General features: G+C 49.1%; 1 protein-coding gene across 1 annotated transcript in view; it reads left to right on the top strand.

The window, feature by feature from the left end:
• The window catches only part of LOC308333082 (glutamate receptor ionotropic, NMDA 2C-like), a gene marked incomplete at both ends in the record, with an annotated part of 94,905 nt that overhangs the window by 37,258 nt on the left and 41,057 nt on the right, over positions 1-16,590 (top strand). Inside the window, 6 exons of the mRNA XM_080789277.1 lie at positions 2,089-2,185; positions 2,299-2,364; positions 3,397-3,585; positions 4,409-4,806; positions 5,406-5,520; positions 15,534-15,745. Of these exons, the coding sequence (XP_080645403.1) occupies positions 2,089-2,185; positions 2,299-2,364; positions 3,397-3,585; positions 4,409-4,806; positions 5,406-5,520; positions 15,534-15,745 (1,077 nt within the window). The remainder of the gene's footprint in view (positions 1-2,088; positions 2,186-2,298; positions 2,365-3,396; positions 3,586-4,408; positions 4,807-5,405; positions 5,521-15,533; positions 15,746-16,590) is intronic.

Genomic DNA, 16,590 nt, shown 5'->3' with positions numbered 1-16,590 from the left:
CTCCCTCTCCCTCTCTCTCTCTCTCTCTCTCTCTCTCTCTCTCTCTCTCTCTCTCTCTCTCTCTCTCTCTCTCTCTCTTCTCTCTCTCTCTCTCTCTCTCTGCCTCTCTCTCTCTCTCTCTCTCTGCCTCTCTCTCTCTCTCTCTCTCTCTCTCTCAATAGAATGTCAGATGAAGGACTCTCGGCGGGAGCGGTGTGCACTGATAACTCTTTGTCAACTCCCAACAAACGCACACACACACACACACACACACACACACACACACACACACACACACACACACACACACACACACGCAGGCAGGCACACGCACATGCAACACGCAGTCGCCCAGGGGCAGAGTGGTCGGTGTGGATGGGACAGTTCGATCCCTGTGCGCTCCCTCAGAGTTAGAGTTAGTGTCCAAGTGTCCTTGAGCAAAGACTCTGAACCCCTCAGAGTTAGTGTCCAAGTGTTTAAGTGTCCTTGAGCAAAGACTCTGAACCCCTCAGAGTTAGTGTCCAAGTGTTTAAGTGTCCTTGAGCAAAGACTCTGAACCCCTCAGAGTTAGAGTCAGTGTTCAAAGTGTCCTTGAGCAAAGACTCTGAACCCCTCAGAGTTAGAGTCAGTGTTCAAAGTGTCCTTGAGCAAAGACTCTGAACCCCTCAGAGTTAGAGTTAGTGTCCAAGTGTCCTTGAGCAAAGACTCTGAACCCCTCAGAGTTAGAGTCAGTGTTCAAAGTGTCCTTGAGCAAAGACTCTGAACCCCTCAGAGTTAGAGTCAGTGTTCAAAGTGTCCTTGAGCAAAGACTCTGAACCCCTCAGAGTTAGAGTCAGTGTTCAAAGTGTCCTTGAGCAAAGACTCTGAACCCCTCAGAGTTAGAGTCAGTGTTCAAAGTGTCCTTGAGCAAAGACTCTGAACCCCAGATTGCTCCTGATGTGCAGGTTGGTGCCTTGCATGGTTTCCTCCGGCAATCGGTGTATGAATGAATGTATTGCACACGCGCACATAAAATACATGCATAAATGCACCATTCACCATTTGGTATGCACAGACAGACAGACAGACAGACAGACAGACAGTCTTTCTTTGAAGTGTCACATATTCATTCCTATCATCCGACAGAAGCGCCGGCAGCAGAAAGCTGAAATGATGTTCACTTTGATGAGAAGTTTGAAACGGAACTTCTTGGCGTGTACGTTTCCCATCGCTGTATTCGGGGAGCGGGCGCCAATCCAGAGTGCTGATGTTGTACATTACAAAGCCATAACTTTTTATGGCTAGTTTACAGTATTATGCAGGCTGTCTCCAGTGGTGTGAGCGAACAGAACTAAGTACATGAAGTACTTGGGCTTTACTTTGGTGTTAGCATTACGTTATGCTTTAGCTATTTTTTTATTTTTTTAAATCAAAGAACGACTGACATAGAAACATGGCTTTTTCAGAAAACTGTCATTTTCAAACAGAGATTTTTAGAATCTGATCTCGGGTCAGAATGGGTTCATGTAGATTGTTGAGTATTATTTCTACTTGGTGGGCCGGCCTAGTTTATTAGGGGTTATGGAGCATATACGTATGGCCTTCCATGCAGAACGTTGTGAGTTCGAACCCTGCCTGGGGTCGACGTCAGCAAAGGGCCCAAATGTGGTGATTTGTGATGACGGCTATGGCCGTTTTTCTGCCTGTATTCTGTCTGTAGAACCACTGCTTCATTGTGTCTGGTTGTCTGTGTTTTCTGTCGTCAGTATTAACCCATTCTGGGCGGGAAGGGAACCCCCTTTTGGTGTTTATAGCATTATGTTATACTTTAGCTATTGAAAAATAGCAGATCTACAAGCTCATACGAGCTTGTATGGTCTGCTATTTTTGAAAAGTCTTGAAAATGTGGCGCAGATCTTTGAATGTAATGTTCTTTCAGAGCGAACGTTTTTAACTCAAATCCTTGCTTCTGGGGGACACGCCTTGAACAACATGTTTTCAGACGGGGGTCGGCGATCATAATGCAGATATTGTTTTGGGGTCTTTTATAGAATCGTACTTGGGTCTAAATGAGTTAAAACCCACTGCTTCACTGTGTCTGGTTGTGTGTGTTTTCTGTCTGGTATTCAGGATGAAGGCTCCACCTTCCTCCAGATGGTTCACTGTGTCTGGTTGTGTGTGTTTTCTGTCTGGTATTCAGGATGAAGGCTCCACCTTCCTCCAGATGGTTCACTGTGTCTGGTTGTGTGTGTTTTCTGTCTGGTATTCAGGATGAAGGGTCCACCTTCCTCCAGATGGTTCACTGTGTCTGGTTGTGTGTGTTTTCTGTCTGGTATTCAGGATGAAGGCTCCACCTTCCTCCAGATGGGAGCTTCTCTGGAGCAACAGATTGTCTGCATGTTCAAGGTAGACGGCAACACTGCACGCACACGCAAGCACACACACACACACACACACACACACACACACACACACACACACACACACACACACACACATTTCGATTTCTTTATTAGAATCCACAAATTACAATTAATTTTACAAGGAAACAAATATAACGGGGTTGACAGTTCATGTTCACTTAAGGATACACATCATGGCACCTCCTCCTCCACACAGACAAGCTGCCTATAACAGCCCAAACAGAGCTCAGTATTTGGCAAGTTGTTTGGCTTTGCTTTTTGTCATGCCAGCTATTCTTAGGCCACTCATGGTCAGTTTAAATGCACATGGCCCAGGCTTCAGAATATCAGTATGGCAAATCTACAGCGATACCCCAAGTTTGTTATGCTTCCAAGTAATGGTTGATACTTCGAATATTTATCTTGGAATGTCTGGTCCATGTACAAATCAAAGACACAGCCCACCTCCAGAATCAGGACCTCCTTGTTTCTGGTGTCAACAAAGACAACATCAGGTGTATTCGGGATGTTAGCAAAGACATTGCATGCACACACGCACGCACACAGACACACACACACACACACACACACACACACACACACACACACACACACACACACACACACAGAGTACACAGAGTACACAGAGTACACAGAGTACACAACACTACTGTACAGTTAAAGGACGGGGTTAATCTGTGTGAGACAGTTTGTGTACAGCACTTTTGAAACATTATAACAGAGTTACACCGGGGGGTCGAGATGACTGTTGGTTGATGATTATTTTAGGACCCCCGTGTGTGTTCCAATGTTTCTAGACTGTTCTGCCCGTTGCAACGGGCAGCCTCTCCAGGTGTATCAAGGACACAAATCCGTCAAGCCATCGAGAAACAGAGGGTACTCTCCTCCTCCTCCTCCTCCAGATAATGGAGGAGTACAGGACTATGGAGAGTTGGTTAACCTCTGCTTCTCCTCCAGATAATGGAGGAGGAGTACAGGACTATGGAGAGTTGGTTATTCTCTCCTTCTCCTCCAGATCATGGAAGAGTACGACTGGGGAGAGTTCGTGCTGATCACCAGCTTCCTGCCGGGCTACGACGTGTTTGTGGACCTGGTGAAGTCCTACACGGACACCTCCTACTTCCTGTGGAAGCTGCAGGACGTGCTGTCCCTGGAGATGTCCGTGGGTGCCAACGATGCGCGCACCAAACGCACGCTACAGCAGGTAGGATACCTCCTACCTGAACCTATACCTACCACGCTACAGCAGGTAGGTTGGTACCATTATGACAGATAACAGGCAAACATTGATCACAATAACAATTCTACATTCTGTAACTTCTTGTAAATTAAGTAATGCAGCTGTTTAAGAATATCTGTGTAATGTACTTTATACAAAATTAAACCAAATGGTCCCCACTCCCCATCATTTAGCTGGGGAGTGGGGACCCCCCCTCGAACCCCCTCAAGGACCACTGGTTGATAAACCACTGCACTAACCCATACATGGGCAACATGTATGGGTTAGTGGTACATTTGACCCCTAAACCTGACCCCTGCCCTCTAACCTCTCACCCCTGAACCCTCAACCCTGACCTCTAACCCCTGACCTCTAACCCCTCACCTCTGACCCCTGACCTCTCCCCCCAGGTGGACGCCCAGGTGCTGGTGGCCTACGTGTCCCACGAGGAGGCTCAGTACCTGTCCCTGACCTCTAACCCCTGACCCCTCACCCCTGACCTCTGACCCCTGACCTCTAACCCCTCACCCCTGGACTCTGACCCCTGACCTCTCCCCCCAGGTGGACGCCCAGGTGCTGGTGGCCTACGTGTCCCATGAGGAGGCTCAGTACCTGTTCCTGCCCTCTAACCCCTGACCTCTGACCCCTGCCCCCTGACCCCTGCCCTCTAACCCCTGCCCTCTGACCCCTGACCCCTCTCCCCCAGGTGGACGCCCAGGTGCTGGTGGCCTACGTGTCTCATGAGGAGGCCCAGTACCTGTGCCTGACCCCTGACCTCTAACCCCTGACCCCTGACCTCTCCCCCCAGGTGGACGCCCAGGTGCTGGTGGCCTACGTGTCCCATGAGGAGGCCCAGTACCTGTTCCTCCAGGCGGGCGAGGTGGGCCTGCTGGGCCCGGGCTACATCTGGCTGCTGCCCAGCGTGGCGGTGGGCGACCCGGAGGCCGGCGGCCCGCCGCCGCCCCACAGCTTCCCCGTGGGCGTGATCGGCGTCACCACGGACCAATGGAGGACCGGCCTGCGGCAGCGCGTCCGCGAGGGCGTGGCCATCGTGGCCCTGGGCGCCGAGAGCTTCCGGAGGAGCCACGGCTTCGTGCCCGACGGCCACGGGGACTGTGGCGCCACGCACGGCCGCGGCCACGACGACGACGGCAACAACAAGGCCAACGCCAAGCCCCCCGCGGACAGCAACGGCACGTTGTTCAGGTGAGCTCCAGACATTGATTGATTGATTGATTGAAATATGTATTAACCCATTCTGACCTGAGATCAGATTCATACGAGGTTTCCACTGGACACACACTGGTCTGATTAACCCATTCTGACCTGAGATCAGATTTTAAAAAATCGTTCTTCGATTTAAAAAAAATAGCAGACCTACAAGCTCGTAGCGCGCCACTCGGTGGCGCGCTATGAGCTTGTAGATCTGCTATTTTTCAATAGCTAAAGCATAACATGATGCTGAACACCAAAACGGGTTCCCGGTCAGAATGGGTTAACAGTTTGCCGAATTACAGTAACATTTCAAGCACAAACTCAATACAACAGACTGTTAACTGTGAGTGGACGACCCCAATTAAGCATTACACTTGTTTACAACAGGGTCCACATTGTTCAATTCATCAAGACATTTAGAGACATACAAATAGACACTTCTATGTAGTTAAAGAACAGAACAGGAATTCATCCTGGGGGGGATCCAGAGGCGATTTGGATTGTATTGTTCCACTTTTGTTTTGCTTTGGCAATGTAGACGTAGGTTTTCTCATGACAATAAAGCTCCTTTTAATTGAATTGTGTTGCAGACACATGGTGAACGTGACGTGGGACAGGAAGGAGCTGTGGTTCAACAGCCAGGGCTTCCTGGCCAACCCAAATATGGTCATCATCGCCCTGGACCGGGATCGTGTTTGGGACAAGGTACCGTTTATCACACACTATGTCAGACTCAAGGCCCCGGGGGGCCAAATCAGGCCCGTGAATGAATTATCTTTGGCCCGCGGGATGATATTTAATTATTATTAACTGGCCCTCTGGTATATAATTGCACGGAGCACCATAATACTACATGTCCTGCTTTGTGAGGATCATAGAACAGGAAACTGAGCTTAATAATGATAATGCATTTTCAGTTTTAAATGCATTTACTTTTTTTGCTATTTGCCTGGGACGTCCTCCTGACCTATGGGACGTCCTCCTGACCTATGGGACGTCCTCCTGACCTATGGGACGTCCTCCTGACCGCGGTGCCCCGTGTGTTGAAACACAGTCCGGCCCTCGACTTCTACCAATTTATTTATTTTGGCCCACCGTGTATTTAGAGTTTGACATCCCTGGTTTATCACCATTAAATGTTACGTAGCTTCCAGTCGGTTCAGGCAGATTTACCCGACAGGGCGTATTCAGTGTTGGTGCAAGACCCACAACACATGTCACGACACATGTCACGACACATGTCACAACACATGTCACAACACATGTCGAGACACACATGTCACGACACATGTCACAACACATGTCGAGACACACATGTCACGACACATGTCACGACACATGTCACAACACATGTCACAACACATGTCGAGACACACATGTCACGACACATGTCAAGACCCACATGTCACGACACATGTCAAGACCCACATGTCACGACACATGTCAAGACCCACATGTCACGACACATGTCAAGACACACATGTCAAGACCCACATGTCACGACACATGTCAAGGCCCACATGTCACGACACATGTCACGACACATGTCAAGACACACATGTCAAGACCCACATGTCACGACACATGTCACGACACATGTCAAGGCCCACATGTCACGACACATGTCAAGGCCCACATGTCACGACACATGTCAAGGCCCACATGTCACGACACATGTCAAGGCCCACATGTCACGACACATGTCAAGGCCCACATGTCACGACACATGTCAAAGCCCACATGTCACGACACATGTCAAGGCCCACATGTCACGACACATGTCAAGACACACATGTCAAGACCCACATGTCACGACACATGTCACGACACATGTCAAGACACACATGTCAAGGCCCACATGTCACGACACATGTCAAGACACACATGTCAAGACCCACATGTCACGACACATGTCACGACACATGTCACGACACATGTCAAGGCCCACATGTCACGACACATGTCAAGACCCACATGTCACGACACATGTCACGACACATGTCAAGACCCACATGTCACGACACATGTCAAGGCCCACATGTCACGACACATGTCAAGACCCACATGTCACGACACATGTCAAGGCCCACATGTCACGACACATGTCACGACCCACATGTCACGACACATGTCAAGGCCCACATGTCACGACACATGTCAAGACCCACATGTCACGACACATGTCAAGGCCCACATGTCACGACACATGTCACGACCCACATGTCACGACACATGTCAAGGCCCACATGTCACGACACATGTCAAGGCCCACATTTCACGACACATGTCACGAACCACATGTCAAGACCCACATGTCACGACACATGTCAAGACACACATGTCAAGACCCACATGTCACGACACATGTCAAGACACACATGTCACGACACATGTCACGACACACATGTCATCTACAAGACCCCAGATCTAGTTCTTTCCTGAATTGTCCCTGTAAACTAAGGGACATTTCACCACTGGAAGGAACCGCAGTCACTCAATGTTAATAGTCATTGTATTGAACTAGAATGTCGTGCCCGCTTCGCAGTTGCAACGACCGCAGGGTCTGACGTTTAGATTCAGAAGGAGCTAGTTTGCATGGAAACTCACACTTAAACCAACGTCCACCAGAGGGCGCAAAATTGCAGAAAATAAAAGCACAGTTCTGAACGGAACATGACAGTGAGCACATGTTGGCTCTGATTGGCTAAGGCTAGTGGCCACATGTTCATTGGCTGGGAGCGCACATCTTTTGGCCACGTGACCAACGCACATGTTTTCATTGGCTGGGCCGCACATCTTTTGGCCACGTGACCAACTTTACAATTGTTAAAATAGATAGCAGCAGCACAATTTGAAATGTGCACCCTGTGGCCAGAAAAAGAATGAAGTCTGTGTGTGTGTGTGTGTGTGTGTGTGTGTGTGTGTGTGTGTTTGACTGGATTGCTGAATTCCTACAATGCCCATAATGCTTTTGGGGGAGGGCACCCCCTCCTTGTGGGAGAGGGAGGAGGGCTGTCTTATACTGAGACAACGTTGTAGTCCGGGAAGGAAGTGAGAAGTCAAATCTTGTTCATGAAGATGGCGCCATGACTACAATATCTAAAGACACATATTTATTTACACACAATAAAACACCCCAGGACAGTGTTTCTGGTGTCCTACACCCATTCTGAACGGGAACCCATTTTGGTGTTTTAGCATCATGTCGTGCTTTAGCTATTGAAAAATAGCAGATCTACAAGCTCATAGCGCGCCACCGAGTGGCGCGCTATGAGCTTGTAGGTCTGGCTATTTTTGAAAAATCGAAGAACGACTGACATTTTTAGAACCACAACATATGGACTCCTACTGACTGTACATGAACTGTATTTTTCCTACTGTTTTTACTCTTGCCAATACTAACAACTATTGCAGTATACTATACGACTACCTTTTTGTATTGCATTTGGATTGATGCCAACAGATTCATTTCGTTGTACACAAAATACCATCCATCCGTCCATCTGGTGGCGCTATAATATATTAATATAATATAATATATTAATATAATATAATATAATATAATATATTAATATAATATAATATGATATATTAATATAATATAATATAATATATTAATATAATATAATATATTAATATAATATAATATATTAATATAATATAATATATTAATATAATATAATATAATATATTAATATAATATAATATAATATATTAATATAATATAATATATTAATATAATATAATATAATATATTAATATAATATAATATATTAATATAATATAATATGCCAATTGTGAAAAGGGTGCCATTTGTTCTTGTGCCTTTTTTATGGCAATTGGATGATTTGAGGCACGTTGTTCCAAAACGGTGTTTTGCAAAAGTCCACCTGTTGGTGGCGCTATAATAGCCCAACGTGAAAAGGGTGGGATATATTCCTCAGCCTAGTAGGAAAGCGCGTGAAAGATTTCATGTACATTGCACGCTGCGTTCATGATTTGAGGCTTTTTGTTCAAAACGGGGCCAATCTTGAAAAACTTTGAAAGACAATCTTGGCCAATTAGGATGGAATATGAAATATCGGACACATCCGTCTTGAACACATGACTATAGAGATACTGTGTAAGGATTTGCGGGATTTTTGGACAGAATCTGGAGGAGTAATATTAAAAAGAAAAGGTGCCTTGGTGGGATGTATTAGAGAGTTGACTGTTTACATAGGGTTGCCTTGGTGGGATGCATTAGAGAGTTGACTGTTTACATAGCGTTGCCTTGGTGGGATGCATTAGAGAGTTGACTGTTTACATAGCGTTGCCGTGGTGGGACTTGACCAGACAGAGGATTTTACGGTGTAGTTTGAGCTACAGCAGAGATCAAATTTTGGGTTCTTGGAATAAAATAATTAATGAAATAAAATCATACCCAGAAACGTCCATAGACACACAACATCAAGTTCACTGTCCTAAATTGGTTCCATTTATACACTCTGAGAGTTACAAACCTTTAAGGGTCCATTTTGACCCCTGGTGGTCCCTGTGTACAGCAGGTCTGTCTGCTGTGTAGAGCCTGTCTGTCTGCTGTGTAGATCCTGTCTGTTTGCTGTGTAGAGCCTGTCTGTCTGCTGTGTAGAGCCTGTCTGTCTGCTGTGTAGAGCCTGTCTGTCTGCTGTGTAGAGCCTGTCTGTCTGCTGTGTAGAGCCTGTCTGTCTGCTGTGTAGAGCCTGTCTGTCTGCTGTGTAGAGCCTGTCTGTCTGCTGTGTAGAGCCTGTCTGTCTGCTGTGTAGAGCCTGTCTGTCTGCTGTGTAGAGCCTGTCTCTCTGCCGTGTAGAGCCTGTCTGTCTGCTGTGTAGAGCCTGTCCATATTAGGGTCATCAACAGTCATCAACTTCCTTGATTGGCCAGCCCAACCCATCAGCTTTGTGGATTGGTCAAACCTTGCGTGACGTTTGTGCCACTGAACCAATATAAGTGTTAGAGCACACAACAGGACACCATTCTGTTACACAACGACACTGGAAGAAGCTAATTTAAACCCTGGAGGATCTGTTGTGAGAAATGTTCTGCTGGACGCTGCATGTGAACAGAGGGCCTCATAACGCCGATCAAGCTGCTGTTGCCGTGGGAGAAAAAGTCTACTCATTTGGAGGGTCCTGGAAGGTCAGGGATGATCAGATTGATGTTCACGTCTTCAACACAGTGCCTTTACGCTGGAGGAAGTTGACACCAGTGACAACATTTAGAGCAGATTGTATCCTTGAGGTTCCGAACTTACGCTGCCACCACACAGCTGTTCTGATGGAAGATATCTATATTTTTGGAGGTTATCATTTTGGCACAGGGAAGTACTGCAACGTTCTTTATGGATTTGATGTGGACACCCACGGATGGTTCCGGCCCAAGGTTTCTGGAACCGTTCCAGAGGCGAGGGGGGGACACTCAGCCTGTGTTTTGGGGAAGGTCATGTTTATCCATGGAGGATACACCCAGCTGACTGGAGTCACTAATGACATGTACAAGTTGAACACCAGCACAATGGTCTGGTCCTTAATTAACACCAGAGGAACTCCACCTCCTGCTTCATGGTGTCACTCTGCTACCATCATTGGGACAAAGATGTTTGTATTTGGGGGCTATAAGGGGGGTCAGCACTACAACGACATCAGAGTGTTTGACACAGAGACCGACCTCTGGATGAGCACACCTTCTGCACAGCTTCTTCCAGAAGGACGCAGTGATCATTCAGCCTTTACCTACAATGGAGAGCTGTACATATTTGGTGGCTGGAATGAAAACCAGTTCTTCAATAATATGTGGAAATTCAACCCAGAGACCTTCTCCTGGAAGAAGGTTGAGCCCAAGGGGAAAGTCCCGTCTGAGATGTACAGAATGTGCTGTTGCATTGTGGGACATCGTATCATCCTCTTTGGGGGATACAACACACCTGATGACCTGTTCATGCTAGACTTAACTCCTAGTCTCAAGACGTTATGCAAGCTAGCAGTGTTTCAGCACGGTCTGGACCAATCAGAACTCACACACGACATCAGGTGGGAACTGGAATCCATGACTAACGACAACAAATAAAAACAAAACTATGACGGGGTCCAATGAGGGCGTGGCCTCATGTGTATATCTCAGACTTCATGTGACCAATCTGTGATGTCACTATGATGTATCTGTGACATAATATTCCATATTTATAATAAATAATTTATTAATACTCCATATTTGGGCATGGTTTCATCCCGATCCGACTGCCATTGACTTCCTTTATGACATTGAGGTTACACTGGAGTGGTGCCCGTTGGGCACTGGCCTACTTGGAATGATGCAAGATGGGAATGCATTCCCCGCCCACTGTGTATGTGTCTGTGTCCCTTTTATGCCCATATATGGAGCCCATGCAGATGTCAGAACATCGTTGTGTTGTCAGAACAGGCCAGCTCCATATATGGAGATCCCTGTCCAGAGTCTGGGCAGTGTCCTATAGCCCCTCCTATGCTCAGCTTTGCGTGGGACACCCCATAGCGATGATTTGATTGGCTGAGCAATGTGTGTATACCCCATAGTCATGATTTGATTGGCTGAGCACGGAATGTGATGTATGGTCATGTGTGACGAGAAGAGCGCCCCTCACTTCTCACGGGTGTGATTTTTTTTTTAAAACGTTTATTCTGACATTCACACAAAGACACGCGTTGCGATCGTTATCCGTTCATTTGTTTACCTTTTTATTTAGCCAGGGAGAGTTCACTGAGAATACATTCCTCTTTTCAGGAACTGCAGCCAGCCAGCGATTCAGTCAGTCAGTCAGCCAGTCAGCCATTCAGTCAGTCAGCCAGCCAGCCATTCAGTCAGCCAGTCAGTCAGTCAGCCAGCCAGTCAGTCAGTCAGTCAGCCAGTCAGTCAGTCAGCCAGCCAGTCAGTCAGTCAGTCAGCCAGTCAGTCAGTCAGCCAGTCAGCCATTCAGTCAGTCAGTCAGTCAGTCAGTCAGCCAGCCAGCCATTCAGTCAGTCAGTCAGTCAGTCAGTCAGTCAGTCAGTCAGTCAGTCAGTCAGCCAGCCAGCCAGCCAGCCAGTCAGTCAGTCAGTCAGCCAGCCAGCCAGCCAGCCAGCCATTCAGTCAGCAACTCAAGCAGGCGTGACAGACGGTGCAAAACCAACAAATACCTTTTCGAGGAGGAAGGAGGGGAGGAGGAGAGGAAGGAGGAAGGAGGAGAGCTTCTATCTGGAAGGAGGGGAGGAGGAGAGCTTCTATCTGGAAGGAGGAGAGCTTCTATCTGGAAGGAGGGGAGGAGGAGAGCTTCTATCTGGAAGGAGGGGAGGAGGAGAGCTTCTATCTGGAAGGAGGGAGGAGGAGAGCTTCTATCTGGAAGGAGGGGAGGAGGAGAGCTTCTATCTGGAAGGAGGAGAGCTTCTATCTGGAAGGAGGAGAGCTTCTATCTGGAAGGAGGGGAGGAGGAGAGCTTCTATCTGGAAGGAGGAAGGAGGAGAGCTTCTATCTGGAAGGAGGGAGGAGGAGAGCTTCTATCTGGAAGGAGGAAGGAGGAGAGCTTCTATCTGGAAGGAGGGGAGGAGGAGAGCTTCTATCTGGAAGGAGGGGAGGAGGAGAGCTTCTATCTGGAAGGAGGAAGGAGGAGAGCTTCTATCTGGAAGGAGGAAGGAGGAGAGCTTCTATCTGGAAGGAGAGCTTCTATCTGGAAGGAGGGGAGGAGGAGAGCTTCTATCTGGAAGGAGGGGAGGAGGAGAGCTTCTATCTGGAAGGAGGAAGGAGGAGAGCTTCTATCTGGAAGGAGGGGAGGAGGAGAGCTTCTATCTGGAAGGAGGTGAGGAGGAGAGCTTCTATCTGGAAGGAGGGGAGGAGGAGAGCTTCTATCTGGAAGGAGGGGAGGAGGAGAGCTTCCATCTGGAAGGAGGGAACCCCTGGAAGGCAGTCTCAGAGGGGGTTTCTCAGAGCTCATCTCGGCGTGATAAAGGAGGAGGAGGAGGAGCCCCGCTAATCCTCTCAGCTTGGCAGCGCCACGGGGAGACGCTGCCAAGCTGAGAGGATTAGCGGGGCTGTTTTCTTTGGTGACGGAGAGAGCCCGCGGCCTCTCTGTCTGTCTGTCAGACACATAGAAGACAATTTGTAGAATCTGTTTTCAGGTGTAAACGGTTAAAGAGTCTGTGAGTGACACTGGCATCGTTCGTTATCACTACAGCGTGTTGTGTGTACTGACTCCCCCAAAGTCACACGTGATCGACCGACACAAGGCCACGGCACAGACGGACTCCCCCAAAGTCACACGTGATCTGTACTCCCCCAAAGTCACACGTGATCTGTACTCCCCCAAAGTCACACGTGATCGACCGACACAAGGCCACGGCACAGACGGACTCCCCCAAAGTCACACGTGACCTGTACTCCCCCAAAGTCACGCGTGATCGACCGACACAAGGCCACGGCACAGACGGACTCCCCCAAAGTCACACGTGACGTTTACAGACAGAAACACGACGCTGTGACTCATCCGGACGTACAGTACGGTGCACGCTGATATTAATGCCGCTCTCCTCAAATGTAATTTCATCTCTCCTCACCCTCTCTCTCTCCTCACCCTCTCTCTCTCCTCACCCTCTCTCTCTCCTCACCCTCTCTCTCTCCTCACCCTCTCTCTCTCTCCTCACCCTCTCTCTCTCCTCACCCTCTCTCTCTCCTCACCCTCTCTCTCTCCTCACCCTCTCTCTCTCCTCACCCTCTCTCTCTCCTCACCCTCTCTCTCTCTCCTCACCCTCTCTCTCTCCTCACCCTCTCTCTCTCCTCACCCTCTCTCTCTCCTCACCCTCTCTCTCTCCTCACCCTCTCTCTCTCCTCACCCTCTCTCTCTCCTCACCCCCTCTCTCTCCTCACCCTCTCTCTCTCCTCACCCTCTCTCTCTCCTCACCCTCTCTCTCTCCTCACCCTCTCTCTCTCCTCACCCTCTCTCTCTCCTCACCCTCTCTCTCTCCTCACCCTCTCTCTCTCTCCTCACCCTCTCTCTCTCCTCACCCTCTCTCTCTCCTCACCCTCTCTCTCTCCTCACCCTCTCTCTCTCCTCACCCTCTCTCTCTCCTCACCCTCTCTCTCTCCTCACCCTCTCTCTCTCCTCACCCCCTCTCTCTCATCACCCTCTCTCTCTCCTCACCCTCTCTCTCTCCTCACCCTCTCTCTCTCCTCACCCTCTCTCTCTCCTCACCCATTCTCTCTCCTCACCCTCTCTCTCTCCTCACCCTCTCTCTCTCCTCACCCTCTCTCTCTCCTCACCCTCTCTCTCTCCTCACCCTCTCTCTCTCCTCACCCTCTCTCTCTCCTCACCCTCTCTCTCTCCTCACCCTCTCTCTCTCCTCACCCTCTCTCTCTCCTCACCCTCTCTCTCTCCTCACCCTCTCTCTCTCCTCACCCCCTCTCTCTCCTCACCCTCTCTCTCTCCTCACCCTCTCTCTCTCCTCACCCTCTCTCTCTCCTCACCCTCTCTCTCTCCTCACCCTCTCTCTCTCCTCACCCTCTCTCTCTCCTCACCCTCTCTCTCTCTCCTCACCCTCTCTCTCTCCTCACCCTCTCTCTCTCCTCACCCTCTCTCTCTCCTCACCCTCTCTCTCTCCTCACCCTCTCTCTCTCCTCACCCTCTCTCTCTCCTCACCCTCTCTCTCTCCTCACCCCCTCTCTCTCATCACCCTCTCTCTCTCCTCACCCTCTCTCTCTCCTCACCCTCTCTCTCTCCTCACCCTCTCTCTCTCCTCACCCATTCTCTCTCCTCACCCTCTCTCTCTCCTCACCCTCTCTCTCTCCTCACCCTCTCTCTCTCCTCACCCTCTCTCTCTCCTCACCCTCTCTCTCTCCTCACCCTCTCTCTCTCCTCACCCTCTCTCTCTCCTCACCCCCTCTCTCTCCTCACCCTCTCTCTCTCCTGCCCCTCTACGTTCTCCTGGGGTATCCTAAACTACAGCCCCTCTACGTTCTCCTGGGGTATCCTAACCTATAACGCCCCTCTACGTTCTCCTGGGGTATCTAAACTACAGCCCCTCTACGGTCTCCTGGGGTATCTAAACTACAGCCCCTCTACGTTCTCCTGGGGTATCTAAACTACAGCCCCTCTACGTTCTCCTGGGGTATCTAAACTACAGCCCATCTACGTTCTCCTGGGGTATCTAAACTACAGCCCCTCTACGTTCTCCTGGGGTATCTAAACTACAGCCCCTCTACGTTCTCCTGGGGTATCCTAACCTACAGCCCCTCTACGTTCTCCTGCGGCAGGGTTGGGCAACTTTGACAATGGAGAGGGCCACTATATTTCCACAGTCACTCCCTATAGGGCCATATTACTGTCGTAGCAAAAATAGCCGATCTACAAGCTGCCTCAAAGCGCTTTGAGCTTGTAGATCGTCCGTTTTTGCTATATTTGAATTGAAATCTATAAAATTAACATTTTTATGTCATTTCAAATGCCTTTAATTATACTTGTGTTGCGCATTGAGCTACTAATTTAGACCTGAAGTAATTAAAGCGGGTCATGTTTTCATGTTGTGGAATTGTAAACGGCTGAAACCATTATTATATCAGTATTCTGACATTAACCTGAGGGCCACATTAAGTGAAGGTGGGGGGCCGCATGTGGCCCCCGGGGCCGCCAGTTGCCCACCCCTGTCCTGGGGGTATCCTAAACTAAAGCCCCCCTCTCTCCTCCCCCTCCCCTCCACCAGGTGGGGACGTTCTCCCGGGGTATCCTCCAGGTGCGCTACCCGGTGTGGCCGCGCTACGGCTCCTTCCTGGAGCCGGTGTCGGACGACCGCCACCTGACGGTCGCCACGCTGGAGGAGAGGCCCTTCGTCATCGTGGAGAGCGTGGACGCCACCACGGGCACGTGTGTACGCAACACTGTGCCCTGCAGGAGACAGAGCAACCGCACGGAGAGGTAGGCACGCACACACACACACACACACACTGTACCCTGTAGGAGACAGAGCAACCGCACGGAGAGGTAGGCACGCACACACACACACACACACACACTGTACCCTGTAGGAGACAGAGCAACCGCACGGAGAGGTAGGCACGCACACACACACACACACACACACTGTACCCTGTAGGAGACAGAGCAACCGCACCGAGAGGTAGGCACGCACACACACACACACACTGTGCCCTGTAGGAGGCAGAGCAACCGCACCGAGAGGTATAGGCACGCACACACACACACACACACACACACACACACACTGTGCCCTGTAGGAGGCAGAGCAACCTCACTGAGAGGTAGACACACACACACACACACACACGCCTTGTAGGAGACAGAGCAACCGCACCTGACCTGAGATCAGATTCTAAAAATGTTCTTCTACATCCTGACAGTTTTCTGAAAAAAACCTATGTTTCTATTATGTCAGTCGTTCTTCGATTTAAACAAAAATAGCAGACCTACAAGCTCGTAGCTCCTATGAGCTTGTAGATCTGCTACTTTTCAATAGCTAAAGCATAAAAAAAAAACACAAAAAGAGGTTCCCGCCCCCAAAAATGGGATAAGTCCAGAACTTGTAAGTAAAATGTATACTTTCTCAACTGCAGAAATTTGTATGCGATAATAATGAAGCACCAAAACAATATCCTGCTTTGATTCCCTCCGGTTCTCACAAATAATGACGCAGCAAACGAGACACAAACACAGACGAGACGTAGAAATATATTAACCCATTCTGACCTGAGATCAGATTCATACGAGGTTTCCACTGGACAACACACTGGTCTGATCAACCC

The sequence above is a fragment of the Protomyctophum bolini genome (assembly GCF_963924005.1).
Source record: "Protomyctophum bolini genome assembly, chromosome: 18".
In the NCBI taxonomy this organism is placed as follows: Eukaryota; Metazoa; Chordata; class Actinopteri; order Myctophiformes; family Myctophidae; genus Protomyctophum; species Protomyctophum bolini.
This window is presented reverse-complemented; position numbering and strand designations above follow the sequence as displayed.